General features: G+C 38.5%; 1 protein-coding gene across 25 annotated transcripts in view; it reads left to right on the top strand.

Annotated features, from left to right (window-relative positions):
* MPDZ (multiple PDZ domain crumbs cell polarity complex component) overlaps positions 1 to 18,108 on the top strand; it is a 91,833-nt gene extending 73,725 nt beyond the window's left edge. For 24 of the 25 annotated variants that reach the window (XM_085528882.1, XM_085528890.1, XM_085528906.1 and 21 more), the window contains 13 exons: positions 534 to 711; positions 2,676 to 2,821; positions 3,117 to 3,200; positions 3,292 to 3,485; positions 3,718 to 3,865; positions 4,698 to 4,784; positions 6,377 to 6,473; positions 8,325 to 8,368; positions 9,222 to 9,344; positions 14,243 to 14,347; positions 14,509 to 14,621; positions 16,196 to 16,319; positions 17,090 to 18,108. In XM_085528882.1, coding sequence (XP_085385008.1) covers positions 534 to 711; positions 2,676 to 2,821; positions 3,117 to 3,200; positions 3,292 to 3,485; positions 3,718 to 3,865; positions 4,698 to 4,784; positions 6,377 to 6,473; positions 8,325 to 8,368; positions 9,222 to 9,344; positions 14,243 to 14,347; positions 14,509 to 14,621; positions 16,196 to 16,319; positions 17,090 to 17,236 — 1,590 coding nt within the window. In that variant the 3' untranslated portion in view covers positions 17,237 to 18,108. The remainder of the gene's footprint in view (positions 1 to 533; positions 712 to 2,675; positions 2,822 to 3,116; positions 3,201 to 3,291; positions 3,486 to 3,717; positions 3,866 to 4,697; positions 4,785 to 6,376; positions 6,474 to 8,324; positions 8,369 to 9,221; positions 9,345 to 14,242; positions 14,348 to 14,508; positions 14,622 to 16,195; positions 16,320 to 17,089) is intronic. The other variant, XM_085528909.1, reaches the window with a different exon arrangement.
* Positions 18,109 to 19,444: the final 1,336 nt, after the last annotated feature.

Here is a 19,444-nt window from a genome sequence, read left to right on the forward strand (position 1 = left end):
GTGAACATTGAATTTGTTCACCATCTCCTGAAATTAGAGTATGAGTTTGATCCCATTCTGTTTTACATCTCAGTATTATCCTTTTCCTTCTGTAGTTCAGATAATATTTTCAGTTTTTCCTTCCACCTGCGTTTCTGACTAAGAAGCTTGTATGGCACTACTGTGCTTTGATAAAAAGCTCTTGATTTTCTGATATTGATTTTTATGGGATGTTAGTTGGGTTCCACCCAAGCATTAAAAGACAACACTACTTTTCTGATCTTCTTGCTAATTGCTAGAAACGTAGTACCTGTCCAGAGAAACTGTCCGTAGGTAACCATGTTGTCATGTGGTATATTTCATCAGAGTTCTATAGAAGGTAATTGAATAACTTCATCAGGCGCACAAACATCAATATTTATCAATACTAATTGAGAAGAAAATTTGCAGAACAGTGGCTTCTAGCAGTTTGGAGGAAGTTCTTTTCCCATGTTTTTCTTTTACAGTAGGAAGTCCAACTACATTCTTTACCATTTTTTATTTATATCATTCAGTTCATCAATCTCCTGAAGTCATCCAAAAATACGGTGAAACTTACAATCAATGCAGCAGAGGCTGATAGCCAAACTGTAGCACCAGTCCTCTCCAGCACTGCACCAGCAGAGAGGAGGAATATCCAGCCACCAACAGCTGTTTGCTCTTCCAACTCACCAGAACCAGAAGCAATTAAAAGTAAGATTCTTGTGTGTCTTATTTCACAACAACTACGAGATAAGAATGACGACCCCGCTAGTAAACAAGTTTTGGGTTTTTTTGTATGCATGTGACTGTCGGCTGAGCTTCACTTTCTAGTACTTCCAGGTTAAAGAGCAATCTAAATAATGCAATGAGAATCCACAATGAAGACTTACCTCTTGCCTTCCCATGTACCTACTTGTAGAAGTGGATGGATGGAGGGATTTCCTCTTTTGTCTCAAAGCCTGTGCAGCAAATGCTCGGGTCATGGTTGCCTGCAATGAAGTGGGAGTAATTTCCTTTAAATCAGAGAAATTCACATAATCTTTCCAGGAGCAGAGCAATGAGTTATGTTTTTCCAGTGTTTAATGCTAGCCAGATTTGACTAGAGCCTCTTGGCTAGAGATGCCACTGATGGATGATGTTTACTGATTGAGCAACACAGCACTAAGAAGCTACTAAAAGTTTAATTGAATGATGAACGTATTGAAGGCAATTTATATGTACATCACAAAAAGTGTTACTGAGTCACATTTCTGTTCTTTGTTATTAGCAGTAATTTTGGTACACAGTTACATCACTGATAAGGAAACAATACACAGCTGAAATCTTTCACTCTGTATAGATCTAGTCCCTCTTTCTCTAATCTTCCATACCATAATTTATGGACAAAAAAATGATGGAGGTGTTGTCAGTGTCCCCTCTAGCATTCCCGGGTTGTGATTGAAACTTGATTTCACCACTGTTTGTAGGGATGTACAGTACAGTTCTTGAAAGATCTTTTCTGTCTTCATCCTCGAGTTGATTGTATAACCTAGTCTCCAGTTTTCTTCTACCAAATCTATCCTTTCCCTGCAGATGAGGGAGCACTGGCACAGATTGCCTAAAGAATTTGTGGTGTCTCCCTCCTTGAAGATCTTCAAAAGCCACCTGAACATAGTACTGGGTAGCCTTCTCTGAGTGTTCCTTCTTCAACAGAGGTGTTGGACTAGATGACCTCTGGAGGTCCCTTCCAATCTCAACCTGTTCTTCACTTCTGTAACAGTTTCTTATCATACAACAAACAGCTTGCATATCAGAAGGCTTTAACCTTCAATAGTCTTGAGTGCTCTTCTGCTTCCCTTCAGAGGCCAGACCTACTTGTTTTGAAGCTTACTGTTCCTACTGAACTAATTTCTCACACAATACAAAAATGTTTGTGTATTAGAAATGCTTATCTCTGAACGATCAAACCCTCTTTTAGTTTCAGTGGTACTTGTTTCAATTATTTACCCTTTAAAATGTCTAAAAAAGGACTTACATGCTTGATTTTAATTTCTGGAAAACTCTTTTTTTGATAGCTCTTTAAAGCCCATGAGACATCAGCGATAGAGATGATGTTAACATCCCAGACATTCTGATTGCTGGTTCTTTCCTTTAATTATTACATGATATATCCTCCTAGCATTTTTAGGTTTTTAGGTTCTTTCTCATGGTGCAGGTCTGAGTCTGAGGTAGAATACTTATATGGACCTTGACTTAGCCCCTTATAGAAGGATTTGGTTGACATCCTTGTATCCATGTGTGTAGTATATAGTATGCACTCTATCTGTGATCTGCATTGCAGACTTGCTGGTATAAGTGTTTAAATTGAATTATCTCCTTTAACTCTCTGAACTGTGAGAATGAAGTAGTACAAATACAGTACATTTTACATAATACTGTCTCCATTAATTCAAAGCTATGGTCCACTTACTTAACGCCATAGAAACTGGACAACCACTGTTAAAACCATTGGACAGTACTTGTTGGAGAGGGAGAACGGCATTATGTGGGCATTTTGAAATAAGGATGTTATCAGTAGATTGACTGTTGGGTCGTTACTGTTAAGTTGTTGGTCAACTCTCATAATGATATTGTAAAATCACTCTTCTAATACCAAGCCATCTTGCTGTAACTAGGATGTTATACTGTTGTTTTAGATACGAGCAGGTCTTCAACTCCAGCCACCCTAGCTTCTGACCCAGCTACTTGTCCCATTATTCCTGGATGTGAAACAACCATTGATATCTCCAAAGGACAAACTGGTCTTGGTCTGAGCATTGTTGGAGGAACAGACACTTTGTTGGTGGGTTGAAAAAATATATGTAATTCACATGAATTAATAATAATTGAATTTAAATGTCTGTTAGATTTTATCTTCCTTTCTTTCTGTAGCATTTATAAAAAGATACTAAAAAAAAGAAGGAAGGAAAAATTATGTTTGAAATTGGAAGTATAAGTGAACTTCTTGAATATTTTGGTAATTTTTTTATCATTTTTCTGGCTGTTTATTACTGCTGAATTTTAGAAGAAATTTTCTATAGCTCTTGCTTCTTGGTTAGGGGAATTTTCTTCCAGCATGCAACTTATTTTTGTTACAGGGAGCAATCATTATCCATGAAGTGTATGAAGAAGGAGCAGCTTCAAAAGATGGGAGACTCTGGGCTGGGGATCAGATATTAGAGGTACAGTGGTTGATTTTATCACTTTATTGTCATTTGCTATCTAGACATTTGTCTGTTGGATAGTCCTGCATAGTCTACCATTTCATTATAGGTGAATGGAATTGACCTCAGGAGTGCCACACATGATGAAGCAATAAATGTTCTCCGACAGACTCCCCAAAAAGTTCGTCTGACTGTGTACAGAGATGAGGCTCAGTACAAGGAGGAAGACATGTATGATGTACTCATGATAGAGCTCCAGAAGAAGCCTGGCAAAGGCCTTGGGCTGAGTATAGTTGGGAAAAGGTATGAATATACAAAGACAGTCAATATCTGGAACTTGTTGGGCAGGCTTGTTTTTCTTTGGTGTGCAGTGCTCAGTCTCTGTGGCCTTTATTGACAGCACATTTTGTTTTTATGCCATTCCTAGAGGAACCAGCCCAGAAAAACCAAGATGATGCTCAATGCATTCCCAATTACAAACCATTAAAATAACACTTAAACAATATAGTAATAGAGAATGCATGTGTTTTTGCAGAAATGATACAGGGGTGTTCGTGTCAGACATCGTCAAAGGTGGAATAGCAGATACAGATGGGAGACTGATGCAAGGAGATCAGATATTAACTGTGAATGGAGAAGATGTTCGAAACGCTAACCAGGAGGCCGTTGCAGCTTTGCTAAAGGTATCAAGAAAACAGGAGATGATTAAAAGTGAAGAGCTGAAATCCAGATTTTTTGAAAGTTCGAGTTTTATTCAGACTGTATTCAGATTCTTCCTGCAGTGTCAGTGGGGATGAACTTTGGATCTGAATTTAATTTCCTGAAATGGTCAGATTTTCATAGTTTCTCTGATGAAAATAGGAATAGTGGGAGTACAGGCCCCTATACATTTAGAAGGGAATAAAAGGCCATTAGTTAGATACAGCATTAAGTTTTAGGTTGCTCTGTTTTCTTAAAAAAAAAAAAAAAAAAAAAAAAAAAAAAAAGATTTGTTTAGCTGTCTCACATTTTAAAAAAGCTATTAAGAATAGAGAAGTTATTGGAGTAGTTTTACCAAAAAGTGATTACTTACAAAGTTCATGTTACCTTTTTTTTCCCTGCTTATGTCTGTTGTCACCTTACATCAACTAAATGCTATAATGCCTTTCTCACTGATCTGTGAGATTGTGAATGTATTCCACTATTACAGTTCTTTGAAAAATGTCATCTTGAAAGTATGTGTTGACATTACTACTTAGAAATGAAAACTACTTATTGAGAAAAGGTAACAAATAGGGTTTCTTATATAATCCTTGTGTCTGTACTGGAATGCTATACAACCCTGCAAATAATATCATTCAATCACAACTGGTATGATTCTGATTCTCCCATGGTCTTTGTCTGTACAGTTTTCATTATATACAGTTGTTAACATTATATTTTACCCTCTGTCCCTATATTTTCTTCTACAAAGTAAATACTGTCATAAACTTTAATTTTTTGGGTACTAGAGATATATCATGACTTTTTCTTTAGTGTTCATTAGGTACGGTACGACTGGAGGTTGGAAGAATAAAAGCTGGTCCATTCCACTCTGAGAGGAGAACATCGCAGAGCAGCCAGGTTTGTAACTATGAAAACACTTAGTTTGGAAGAAATAAAATGGGATGGAATAATGAAAGCAAATAAAAAGAACTGATTTTATGATGACAGTGATTTTCCAGACACCTGATCCAAGATGAACAAAAGTAGTAAATTTGGGATTCGATTAGATGTTTTGGGAAAATTTTTCTTTCAGAGGGTGGTGAGGTGCTGAAGCAGGTTGACCAGAAAAGTTGTGGATCTCACATCCCTGGAGGCATTCAAGGCTAGGCTGGATGGGGCTCTGGGAAGCCTGTTCTCATGAATAATTTAGAGGTTGGCAACTGCGCCCATACCAGAGGGTTGGAAGTAGTTGATCTTTAAGGTCCTTTCCAACCCATTTTATGGTTCTGCATCATTTGCAGATTTTTGTTAGCTCTTTTTTGTATTCATTTTAGTTTGTTATCTGTTAAATACACAGTCCAGCCTAGAGTTTACTCCAAAAATAGCTCTTCTGTATTGTCTAGAGTGACTTTTAGGATTCCTGTTTGTGGAGCTGGGTCAACTGTTAGTGTCATCAATACTAGAACAAATTTGAGTGGACACTGAATCTCTTTGATACCTTAGCAATGGAATGGAGCGTTGTCCCAGTAAATCTGGTGAATTTCTCCATTCCTTTCATATCGTTATCATAATCTTGGTCAACAAAAGCAGGAAATCTGCACTCTTTTCATTAGACTTGTCCTAAGTTTATTTGTTTTGTCACTGGTTAACTGTAGAGTATTACAGCTCACATCAGTTTCTGCATCTGAATGCATGTTAATGGGATAGCAGCTCTCACTATGTTTTTTTGCAGGTCTTTCTGTCAAGATTTCCAGTAGGAACAATTTCTGAAAACTCACTAGTTACCTTAGTACTTTTTGTAGTTATAAATTGAATATGCAGATGAATGTAGTTAAACAGGGACTTTTTCTTAAGTTTGTAGTGAGTTGGTTAAGACTGGATAAGGACTGAAATGTCTCTTCAAAAAGGGATAATGCCAATCCAGTTGATAACATGCAAGTTCTGCATGGCCTTAATTTAAGCTGTTGGTCAAGGGGAGGCTTACCACATTAATGCTTTTAAAGAGTCTGTACGAGTGAGCTATGTTGTTCCCTTATATTGTCCTGCAGGTGTGGTGAAAATTTTTCAGGAAATGTGTAGGTGAACTTGAGTGGAGAACCTAGTTTATCTGATGGAGTATCTGAAAGAATGTGAGATACACATGGGGATGCATAAAGTTCTGTCTTATGTTATTTCCCTATCATGGTAATAGTGTCTGTCTTTTTTTGCCAGATGGTCTCCATGAACTGATAGAATGTGTGGGAATAGGAGTACAGTCCGGTCCTCGAAAGCATAACATTTCATGGGGCTTTAGTCACCCAATCTCTATTGTTGTAATGGTGTTTCAAACAAGGAGCTGTATGTAGTGTCCAAGAGGTATATGGAGGTTCAGTGTGTCAGCTTTAACTGTGCACAGAAAAAGTAGCAGTAAAATGCAGCAATATGCACTGAATACAGTGGCATGTAATTTTACTTCTATCAAGCTGGGAGTCTGAAGCAGCTCAGTAATCCCAGTTTAACATTATATTTAGGTCAGTGAAGGAAGTGGCAGTCTCTCATCCTTCAGTATTGGAGCTTCAGCTTCCAGCCCACCTGAGGTCTTTGAAAGTAGTCTGAAGAAGAATACTGGTAAGATTTCTTTGGTCATTCCTCTGGTTTATATCTGTGAATTGATAAACGAGATATTCTCTAATACTTTGTTCCTATATACTATAGAATTGACAGTGTCATTGAAGTGCCAAAGGAGCAGTTATTATCCTGTATGTTGTGTATCCCTTCAAATTACTTGTAAAAATCTAAGGCTGTTACACCAACAGTCTAGATGATGAGGGTCTAAATTTACCCAGAATTTTTTATTTAATCTGAGAATATGGAATAATTATGCTCTATCTCATTTTTGGGAAATACATGGTCTGTTCTGGACACTGTGTAGTTTAATTATTTAGATCCCTCCAAAATAATGCTTCCTGTTTTGTTTTTTGTTTTTTCCATGAAAACTAGAACAGATACAAAGAACACAGTAAAACTGTTTGGTAGAGCAAATTCTGATCTACAGAACATTATTTTTCAACATAGTCACCTACATTAATAGTCTACTAATGTACAAATCTGCACCACTGAAAGTGACCCGTTATGTCACAGCAGCTATGATTGTGTTATCATTAGAAAAAATGTTGCTCATACAGTCCATCTTCACTGGCCCAAACAGATAGAAATCAGAGGGCACCAAATCTGGACTATATGATGGGCATGGTACAACAGTCCAGCCAAGACTGGGGATGTGCTCCATAGTCTTCAAATTGGTGTCAGGCCTGGCATTGTCATGTTGCAAGAGAAAAATTGTCTTCTCTGGCCTGACTCTGGAAGCTTAAGCCTTCAGCTTAATCAGCTTGGTGAAGGAACTGTTAGTGTTGATGGTTTGTCTGTGTTGTTGGAAATCAGAAGGATCACCCATTTTCTATTACAAAAGACAGTCCACATTACCTTACCCACTGAAGACTGTGTCTTGAATATTCTTATTCTTCAGTTGAGAATTTTTGTGTTACCATTCCATGGACTGACTCATTTGTCACCTGTAATGTTGTGATCCAGGAAACTGTCACCTTCATCCTTGTATGTCCTGACATATTTGCTTATTATGTTCTTTCTATTCCTGTAAGCATTTATGGGACCCATCTAGTGAAATTCCAATGCTGTCACCATCCTTTCCAACAAAGTGCAACTGATAATCAGCTCTGTACACAGTTCCCTGGTTATAATTGGCCAGTGTGTGTAGATAAGCTGATCAGTGTTTTCTAATGTGAAATTTGTGCATGGCTACCCAGAACATGGCTTGACTTTCACATTGCAGACATGAGCTGCCTCACTGTGCTCACATCCACTGTTTGGTCTCCATAAACATTCAGCAAACATTGATGAAAGTCAATAGGTGCCTTTTTTCCTGCATTAGTTCCTTATGTTCTCTTGTGCACTTTCATACCATTTTGTCAGACTGCCCCTTTGCTGCCATCTGTCACAGGGCAAGAGAATGTAATGGAATACTGACTCCCAGTTCAACCTCTATTACCGTGCCATCAACATCTGTCTCTGATATCATGGGCCAACATAATAAAATATTAGCAGCTTTTGTAGAATAGATGTGGACTAGATCTCCAGTGGTCAGATTTACAATAATGTGACTTCTGAGCTGAGTATTGCAGTCAAATAATAGGGGTTTTTTGGTTATATTTGGGTATTACCTACTGATATTAATCCAGGCATCTTTGGAATTGAGAGAATGATTGGCTTTCTCTGCTGTTCTAGAAGTATTTCAATCTTATTGTTATTAATAGTATTTAAATCCTATTAACAACTAATTTCAAAAACTTTAAAAAACATATAATAGCAGAAAGTTTGAATCACTGTCATGTTTTGGACAACTTAAATAGAAAAATTTTCTTAAGATGATAGTTCACCTTTTCTTTTTAATCTGTTTTACAGCAACTTCTGAAATACAGGGACTAAGAACAGTTGAAATAAAAAAGGTAAGTTATAGGAGTTTGTGTGGTAACAGTTAATTTTTTTACAGTGTGATTTCCAATGCTTTTATGTAAAGTAAGTGTGATTTACGCCATCAAATTTTAAGCAAAGGGGAAGAGAATTATAGTATATTATAGTATGATCTAGTTCTACTTTTATCAGATGGAGTTAAATCTAGACTGAGTTTTAGTGAAGACATGGGAATTGTACTAAATGTTCAAGTCAGTTGTTTTGGATTTTGTATCTATTTTGACATGTATTGTTATGGCTTTTACATGACAACTTCTAGCTTTTCAACTGGAATTCCGTTGACTGCTGTTATTTGTAGGAGCATGAGAGCTAAGCTGCAGACTATTTCTGATTGTCTAAAACATGTGTGGTTTTTTATTTGATTGTGCCTGGTATCTCATTTTCTTGATTGCAGGATTGTGTTTAGCAATTCTCTTTATACAGTAGAATCTGTTAATATCAATTTATGATAGTGGTTTTGGTGATTACATAGTTGAGTGTTTTACAGCAGTGAATAGCTAGTTTTGTTCTGATGTTTAGGAGGCTAATACTAGGAGATTAATGCTAAAGGATGACCAGTCTCGTGTGTACAGTTTTCTTTGCCCAGACATGCTGATTTCTGTAAGTAGTCGGTTTGGCAAAAAAAAACTACAGATGAGACAGCAAATCATCACCTGCTGCTACATACAGCGTTCTTTGTGCTTTCCTCAAATGGATTAACTTTAAAAGTTGGCTTGAAGCAAAGTCGTTTTGATTTTCATAAAATAGGATTTGTAAGATAAGCCTGCAATTCTGTATGTATTTTTCCTTCCAGAAAAATTTAATCTTTTTTTCTTACGACAATAACAGGGCCCAGCAGATTCACTAGGAGTGAGCATTGCTGGAGGTGTAGGAAGTCCTCTTGGAGATATTCCTATATTTATTGCCATGATGCATCCCAATGGAGTTGCGGCTCAGACTCAGAAACTCAGGGTAAGTTAATCATTAATGTTGTAGTTTCAGTGCAGAAGAGATGATTCACAGTGTTGGATTACTACATGCTGCAGCTAGTTCTGGCTCCATCAAAATTCATTCTCCTTTAAGTGTTTCCTATTGTAATACTCTTGATACAGTATATAACAGCCATAGTAATTATTACATGCAGTATTATGTAGCTGTTAGCATCATACAACTCAAATTATTGGCTGTTCTCACCCAGCATCAAATCACCTTGAGATACACAATGAATATCCCCATCCTCCTACATTACCCACCAAGTGCACCCAAGTCCTTGTGCAATTGCAGTCCCACAAATGGACATACACTGCTTTCAGCATAGTCTTTAACAGTCCATTCTATGATTGGATTTTAGCAGGGCTGGTGCATGAAAAGGGATGTGATATATCCACTCAAAGCCATGCTCTTCGCCTCAAATGTTAACAAGGTTGTTTCAGAATGAGTCCCATTTTCTGACTCAGTTCTTTCTGAGATGCTGCGTCTCCACAAGACTTTCTTTTTAAGGTCCAGATTAGTATTTCAGGTGGTGGTATGGGAGATAGGATTTTTCCAGCCATCCTGTAGTTGCTTCCATTGTAAGTGCGTGGCATTTGCTGTTGTGAGTTTATGAGGGCGTGATGCAGTCCACCTACCAGGCCTCCCTCTATTTATATTTCAGCCATTATTCTCCATACTAGAGAGACTTTATCTGCTTGGCTTCCTTAATAGCAGCACGTTTCACATTCATGGATAACCTGTTCAGTAGTGTCCACTGTCAAGTCTACCTCTTGATCCTAAGCCTGTCTGTAGGTTGCCTCTCTTTCTTGATGGCTTGAAATGTCAGTGGCCCACTGAAGTCCAAATTATTCACCCGTATGTTGCCTCTCCAGATTTAATTGAGCCTCTTCAATTCTAATAGCCTTATCCTCCTGTTTTTCAGTAGCCTGGCTTTTGGGTACACAGGCATCTACCTGACAAACTTACAAACATGTTGTCTACCCAGGCAACAAAATCTTTCCCTGATGCAGCAGCCCAGATGGGTTTGCCTCTATGCTGCCAGTTTTTATGCTTTTCTTGCTGTAACTATCCTCTGGGCATTTTCCCCCTCCCAGGACTCACTATGGAGGTAGAGCACTGCAATTTCTCTTGTTCAGCAATATCTAAAGCCAGCTGAATAGCCTTCACTTCTGCAAATTAACTCAATTCACCTTCTCCTTTTGTAGCTTCTGCAACTCATTGAGTAGGGCTCCAAAGGGTAGCCTTCCACCTCTGACACTTTTCCGCATTATGACAGGATTCATAAGTGAACAAGTCATGTTTTTTCTCATTTTCTGGCAGTTTATTGTATTGTGGAACTTCTTCAGCATGCATCATCTTCTCCTCTGGTGATATTCTGAAATCTTTGCCTTCAGCCTGGTCCAATATCACTTCTAAGATTCCTAGAATTCCTTGTTTGAGCCTATTGTGTGGCCAGTGTCAGATGTAGCAATTGTTCAGTTGGTCACATCCATGCAGCCTGATGACATCCATCCTGCCCTTTTATTGCTAAGAACTGGATCTCCCCTTCAGGCCTCTTAACTTTTGCTTCATGGCATAACTGTTCTAGCATGTCTGGCACTGCAGCACATTTCAGTGATGTGACTTCATTCAGGCCACAATAGCCCATTGTGAAATTCTAATAGAGGGTGGAGGCTATCACTGTCCATATAGGACTATTGATAGGTGACTGAATCTTGCTGATTACTTCTTGGTTTCCCAGTTGATATATCAGCTGATGAATGGAAATCTGGTTGATGCAGTATTGATGCTGGTGCGCTGTTGTGGTAGCAGTCAGCACCTGCTGTTCTGGATCCCACAACAAGAGGGTCCTTTCTGAGGTCAGGCTAGGTAGACAGCTGCTTGACGTCCTTCACCTCTATTACATTTATGCCAGAAGCTCACTGATATATTTTGGGATCCTTGAAGTACCTTCTCCTGAGGTAGTCTGTGCCAAGTATGTACGGAGCCTCTGGGCTGGTTGTAGTGGGATGCTTTTGCACTCATTTCCAGTTAGGCTCACTTTGATCTCCAATCCAGTTTGCTCTTGGGATCTCCGCATCATTCCAGAAATACAGATGGGTTCAGTTCTTTTATAACTTGATGGGTTCACTTCTTTTATAACTTGATGGTGTTAGGGTACACTATGCACCTGTGTCCACTAGAGCCTTATATTCCTGTGTTTCGAATATGTCAGTATGTGAGGCCATTGAATCCACAGAGTCCAGTAAACCCAGTTGTCCAGGCTATTGTCCCGACTGTCGCAGCACCAGAGCGGCTGTATAGTATCTGCCTTGCTGATGGCCGTGGTCTCTTCATGTATCTTGAAGCTCACTCAGTGTTAGAGGTCAGGTGTTTGCTATCTCTTTTTTATCTTCCCCTTTTTGAGAAGGTCCCAGTTCATCTTCACCTTCTGTTTCTACTTAGTAGGACGTTTTCTGCTTTCTAATGCTGGATGTAGCTCTGGGCAGTCTGGTCTAGTGGTTGGCAACCCTGCTTACAGCAAGGGGATTGAAACTGGATGATTTTTGAGGTCCTTTTCAACTCAGGTTATTTTATGATTCTAAAGGATCAGACTTTCATTAACATTTTTTCATCTTTTTCATAGGGGCAAGTGATATTAACACTGGTTAAACTGTGGAGCTTGAATTTACCACAGTGCTGGTTGAGAGGGTCTTTGACAACTTGAGGGCCTGCCAAAAGGGCTAGGGTAACTGCAAGGTCTGTCAGGTTAGAGCTAAGGTGGGGTCCGTCACAGAGGTTGGAGCTGCCACAGTGTCCTCAGTGTTTGGAACAGCCACAAGACATGCTGCAGGGATTGGAACTGTCTCAGGATCTGTCACAGGTGTTGCAGCAGTTGCTCCAGACGCAGAGGTACTCTTTTCCCCTTGTGGATACTGAATAGTGTTGAACAGAACTCAGTAGGCATGGGCCTGGCCGCAGCATTCTGCAGTGATCTGTACCTCTTTAAAGATGACTCACTGACTGCAGGTCTTTTCCAAATATACTGCTGTTTTTTCGGGATTCTGCAGTTGTTGAGGGCTGAACTTGCAAAACACTGGGGGTGCCTGCTGCTCTAGATACCTGCCCATACCATCCTATACTCCCTGCCACTCATAACTATCCAGCCTTGCAGAAAAGCAGATCTCCAGGTGATATTCTTTAAAAGTTATTTAATCTTAAACAAAACCTGAAACACATTCACGACACATAGCAATAGGAGCATGCAAGTTTGAATATCCCAGGCATATTCAAAATCCTCAAGAGCTATTGTAACTAGTCTAGGGGAAGGAGAGATGAAAGAGAAAGGGAGGCTTAAAAACTGCTGGAAAATATCCTTCTCATTCTCCTCTGTAGCCAGGCTCCCCAGGGAGACAAAACGAAGAGTGTAATTACTAATAGCCTTCACGTTGTAGTTCCCAAAGCCCAGAGGTGACTGCAGTGCCAAGTGCAAACATCGTATTATTTTCCTGACCAGCAGTTTCATCATAAAATAGTCAAGGCCTTATAGCATAACAAAATAAAAACCTTAATTCAACCCTCAGAGATGGCAAACAGTGCAACAGGGCAAATAAGCAGCAAGCAAGATGCTAAAAAACGTAGTTCCATGAGAAGAGTCTCAAGTAGCTCCCCAAATAATGATAATTAAAAAATAAACATAATCACTAGCAATTATTGAACTACTTCAGAATACAGGGGCAGGATTACTTCCCTAGTCCTGTTCACCACACCATTCCTGATACAAGTCAGATATCATATGGTATGGATTATCCCTTTGGTTCGCTTAGATTGACTCTCCTCATTCTGTCCCCTCCCAGCTGCTTATAGCCCTAGCCCCCTTACTGGCAGGATGATAGGAGAAGCTGAGAAAACTGAAATGTCCTTGGCTCTGTGGGACGCTGCTAGGCAACAACTAGAGACACTGGTGTTTTATCAACATTGTTTTTCTCCAAAAACCAAAACATAGCATAGTATTAGGCACTCTGAAGAAAAACAACACTGTCCGACCTGAAACTAAGACAGTTATGATGGTTGTAAAGGTTGCGTGGGCACATTGGCAATGCTAGGCAGGTAATTCTCATTCTGACTGATAACAATTTTCACTGTTTCAAGTGACAGTGAAGTAAGTCATATTGGTAGCATGGTAAAAGGTAACTGGTGAAAGATGTTAACTTCAGAAACGAGTCTTAAGGCAATCTTGGATCGTAGAAGTGGTGAGCTTTTAAAAATTCATAATATCTGATGGAGAATTCTGCAAGTGAGCTACAGAGATGAGTTATTTGTGTAACTGCATGTATGCAGTTCGCTTCACACCTGTTTATCTATCCTAAAATAAGAGCAGATCTTTTGTTTGATTCTGAGTTAAATCAGGTGGTCTCAACTCACACAGCACGTACACATATAGTGCATCAGAAATTGTGAAATTAAACTAACACTGTTTAGAGAGTGTACAGTGTTGGTTCAGGATGAATTTAAACATACATTCTCTTACAATTATTTACTACTTCAACCTATCAATATTCAGATGATGTGCTATATTATTTTAGAGAATTAAGATCCATTCTTTAAATTACTTTTTACTCTGAACACACTACAACTAAGCAGTAATTAGCAAGGTTTTATGTCAAATTTTCTACCTTTGTGTCACTTCATTATATAACTCAGTGATGTTATGTCCTTGAGAGAAAATATACCAAAAAGAGTTGCTGATTTCTTTCTGCTATGTGTCACTGGATATAGTGATAGTATCTATCTAAGTCCAGATACTTATATCTGCTATTATCAGAAGAAAATGCTTAATATATCCGTGCAACTTAACCTCTTATTGTTAGTTATATTATCAACGTTTTATTCTGCAGGTTGGGGACAGGATTGTTAGCATCTGTGGAACATCTACTGAAGGCATGACTCACTCCCAAGCTGTTAGCATCTTAAAAAATGCTTCAGGCACTATTGAGTTGCAGGTAAAAAAAAAAAAAAAAAAAAACCTTTAGTGTTATCTGGAATATTTTCTAAATGTTATTTTGACAGTTGTTATAGTGAATTATTTAAGTATCAGCATTCTCATTTTACAGACTTTTTTTTTTTTTTTTTTTTAACTCATTTTACTGAACTCTCTCCTTAGGTGGTAGCTGGAGGCGATGTGAGTGTTATAACTGGTCAGCAGCAGGATCCACCTACTTCCAGTCTTTCACTTGCAGGACTCACTCCAACAGGCATTTTTCAGGATGATTTAGGGTCAGTAACTATATAATATACAACCTCTGTAGCCTTCTACTTCAAGTGAAACTTGGCATAAAATGTGTACTAATTCTAGCAGATAACCAATGAATTGTTTGACTTAATTACCTTTGGTATGTGTGGCACCTTCTAGGTCCCATTCTGCATTTTTCCATGGTGCAATTCACTGCTGCTTTTCTTCTTGTCTACTTTGGAATTAAAATATGACTTGATTTTTTTCTCTTTAAATAAATTATTTATTGAGCCTTGGCAGCTCAGATTAGCTTATATGCCCTAAGTGATTGTACGCAGGCATAAATAGCAAAATCCTTTCTACAGTGGTACTTCTGTTTCTTTAAAGTGCTTTCTAGCACTAGAATATTAAGAGACATTGTGCTTTACATGTGTACGTAGTATACCATTTCTGGCAGACTACAGAAGACAGCAATGTAAACCAGAGTTGCCTCAATGTAGGTTATCAGTTTGAGACATTTTTCTTCTAGGAGCACAGGAAGGGAGAATGAGATTCTTTAGCTCCATGAAAGCATTAGCGCTGCCATAAAAGTAATGCCTCCTATTTTATTATTTTGACCCACAACATTAGAGACAGATTTTGGAGGTATGGCAGCAGAATATGAATGTTCCTGCCAATATCATTTACATTTCATTGCCATGTGACTTATGGCAGCACTGGGTAATCTGGCAAAATGGTGTCTGATATGGAAGTCAGTATGAAGGAAAGGTGTCCTTGAATTCCTCCATATGGAATAAATGGCACTCACTGACATTCAGTGATGCTGTATGTTTATGGAAACCGAAGAGTTGGATATAAGCACAGTGAGACAGTGGGTGGTGCATTTCATTAGTTGTGACAGTGGGTCACCTCCACTAGTGTAGATTTTTACCAGTGCAGCATGCAGGCTCTTGTTCACGGCTGGCATAAATGCATAGTTAATGGTAGTGACCATGTGGAAAAATAGTGTTTTGTAACTGAGAATTTGCTCTGTCAAATAGTGTTATTGGGCTCTTTGCTGTAGTTTCCACAGAAATAAATAGAATGCATTACTTTTGAAGTAATGTACACTCTTCAAAAGATATAACTTCAAATGTTTATGTAGTCAAAGTACATGCATGGAGATGTACCTATAAATTGTCTGTATGAACACATATACAAATGCACAATCATATATCAGAGAAGGAGAGAAGCCATTAAACCTGGCAACATAACTATGAGTCAGATTTTGAGTTACAGGCTTTTTAAAGTATGAGATCATTAGAAACATTTGAGATAATGGTATTGGATCTCTGTATATCCATTAAGCACCATTAGTGCAAAATTGCATCAGTAACCATCTTCTGAGCTGGGTGGAAACAGTATGAAGGAAGTACTTGAAATGCTTGCTTAACTGGGGGCATTAGAAAGAATAAGTGTTCTGCATTAAAAGAAATAGTCATAAAGGTGTTCATATTTACAGTGGAAAAGAAGCAAAAAGAGGATGCATTGCTTAGCTAGAAGGGTGAAATGCTTTCTGTTGACAGCATTCTAATGTAAGTAATTTACTTAGATAAAATACTGTTCTCTATTTCATTAGACCTCCTCAGTACAAGACCATTACTCTGGAGAGAGGACCAGATGGCCTAGGCTTTAGTATTGTGGGGGGATATGGCAGTCCCCATGGAGACTTACCCATTTATGTGAAGACCGTATTTGCAAAGGTAAGCGTATATTTGTTCATTTGATCCATTTATTAGTTCACAGTGGGTAGTTTCTTTCTTTAAGTATGACCTGAGTTTGAGACCAAGGGATTGCGAACAGTTTTTCTTCACAGCTTTTCTTGCCAAGTGCAAGTTCTGGTTCTTGCAGCTTTTGAAGTAATGGGAAGATTCAAAATTTCCAAATGCATGTGACAGCATATGGCAGAATCTTCTTCAGTTCAAAAAATAGGAAATGTTCAGATACTTTTTCTTCAAGTAATAGAAGGGACCAATGTATTTATTTTCATTGAGAGTCTGAAAACTAGACAAACATATAATAACTGATCTCATTCAGGACTTTAGGAGAAGTTCAGGTACTGACTCAGCTTAGGAGTGTGGCCTTCTATTGGGAAGAGCCCCAAGCCATTAAAAACTGTAGTCAAGAATCCCAAACATTTGTGGTTAGTCAAAGAACAGAACTGGGGTTTGATTATGGGATTTCTAATAGCAGTTGTGTTGGAGTTTTAAAAGCTATGTTAGCTAGACTGTGAGGGTTAAAGACATAAAAAACCACATTGGTCCAGCTTCTATGTGTCATGACAACTAGAGAATGCAGGACGTACTGCAACACTAGTAGGTTAATCTAGGATTGATTATAGTTGAATCATTCAAAACTGAAAAAAAGTTTAAGGGTATTTGTATACTGAACTCATCTTTTCAGGCCATAATGAATGTGTAGGAGGGAGAAAAATAAATGGATGATTATGCAATTATGTGTTGTATCGTTTCAGGGTGCAGCAGCAGAAGATGGACGCCTGAAGAGGGGGGATCAGATTATTGCTGTGAATGGGCAGAGTTTAGAAGGGGTGACCCATGAGGAAGCAGTCGCTATTCTGAAAAGAACAAAAGGAACAGTCACTTTGACTGTTCTGTCATGATCTGGCTCCCCAAAGGTGTAGTGTCAACAAGATTATATTATGGCTATCTTATTTACATTCCACATAGCTAAGAAAATGGAAAATTTTATATAACCTTACTGCTCTTCCAGCTTGTCAGAACTGTGTTACATCACTGAAGAAAAATAACATTTAATGGTATTTTTGTATGCAGTAGAAGTATTACTCATGCTGTCAAACCACTGGGGTGGAGTTAAGTCAACTGTGGCAAAGACATGGATATTTTGCCTAGTAGCAGTATAATGAAAGCTTGTGAGCAAAACTGGAAGGTGCTTTGAACATTTGAAATAATGTAAGAAAAATTACAAAGTCACTGAGTCAAAATGGGGATGAGATGAGCAGGAGTAATTAGAAAGCAATAACGTTGGAGAAAGAAAACATTAACAAAATTCAGAATTTGCAGAAAAGAATGAGAAGTGAGTAATGCAGAGGTAGACAGTTAGTGGACTTAGGTGGTTATTTGTGCTACTAATACAAAAGGAGTTGACAATGGGGATTGTTCTTCTGTTGTTTGTTCTTTCTATTTCCTAATTTCCTATTTCCTAAACTTTGCAGTATCCATTAAGAAAAAACAGAAACAAAAATCATTTTTGTCTGACTTGATGCTGAGAGTTGATTGTTCTTCTGTCTTAGTTTCTGTTTGTCTGATTGATTGTTTTTGAGGAGGGGGAAGAGTTTAACTTGAATAGAGGGCACTTCTGTGCATGTCTGGAAAATCCACTGGCTAAGTAAAAACTTACCCTCTTCAAGCTGAGTGCCCAGAAACTGTAGTTATTAGAAGGATTAGACTTCTCTTTTCTAGCAATAGTTTTTCAAGCCTGTGTGAGTATGAAATAAATTTTCACAATATAAAATGTCTCATGTCTTCATTCATTGTGCAAGATACAGTCTCAGTGCAGAATTTCCTGTGAGCTGCTGGAATCAAAGCTATGAACAAACCACTCAGGACAGATTTACTTAGCAGCATGTAGAACTGTGTGGATATAGGTTAATCCATGGGTGTATGTGATTTACAGGCTAGTTTGGCCCGATTCCTTGACTAGTGGGGCAGGGAGACCCACTAACTCATGCTCCAGGAAAGGGAAAAGGGTGGGGAGATGAGCCTAAAAGCAAAACAGTGGCAACAATAAGAGGAAAAACAAACTAATTTACTAAATAAGATATCAGAATGAAAGATAATACAATATAATGCAATATAATTGGAACTGAAGATGATAAATACAAGAGTGTCCAGAGACTGAAGGCCTTACTCTAATTCTGAGATAGACATCAAGTTGGGCTGAAAAGAGGGGAAGGTCAAGTGATCTACAAAAGGTTTTTATCTTTTCCTCTTAGTGGAAACAGTAACAGAGCAGCAAACAGAACTCTGGGAATATGGTTCTTCTTCTCTTCTGGGACAGGTACCAGAGCAGCAATAACTCTTTAACTCCCAGTGCACTTCATGAAGTTATGATATGGAACGCCAGTAACCAAAAATCATAAAACCATGACATTCCACCCCTTATTCTACATCACTAAATGATGCTTAATCTATACAAACAAACAATAATTAACAAGCATTGAACACATGCACACACTATTTAAATATGCATGGAATTACTGATTGCACTCTGACAGCACCACATTTCCCTGTGATACACACTGAACATCCCCATTTTTTCTGCATCATCCACCCAGTGATCCCAGGTCCCTGGGCAAAAACAGTTCCACAGAGAGGTTTGCTTTTTCCAGAAGCTGGAAGGACCCAAACTGCTTTTCGCAACATGCTCTTAACATGTTCTACAGGGATCTTATCTCCCTCTACAGTATGCAAGGAGCTGGATTGGGCAGGATTATCACTATTGATAGATCCTTGAGTATTCACCAACCAGGTGGCTCCTGACTAATGCTTCTCCCAGTGCTTTGATTTTCCACCACCCATTGCTTTCAACATAGTTTCCAACAACCCATTGTGTCATTCAATTTTACTGGAAGTTGGTGCATGGTAGGGGAAATAATAAATCCTCTCAATGCCATAATTTTTGGCCCAAATATTTACAAGAGAATTTTTTAAATGAGTCCCATTATCAGACTCAGTTATTTCTGGAGTGCCATGTTGCCACAGGATTTGCTTCTTCGCAGCTAATATTGTGTTTTGGGTGCTAGCATGGGGTTACTGCAAATGTTTCAAGGCACCCAGTGGTGGCTTCC

This window comes from Coturnix japonica, chromosome Z, assembly GCF_054131305.1.
Source record: "Coturnix japonica strain WE chromosome Z, WE-NBRP24, whole genome shotgun sequence".
NCBI lineage: Eukaryota > Metazoa > Chordata > Aves > Galliformes > Phasianidae > Coturnix > Coturnix japonica.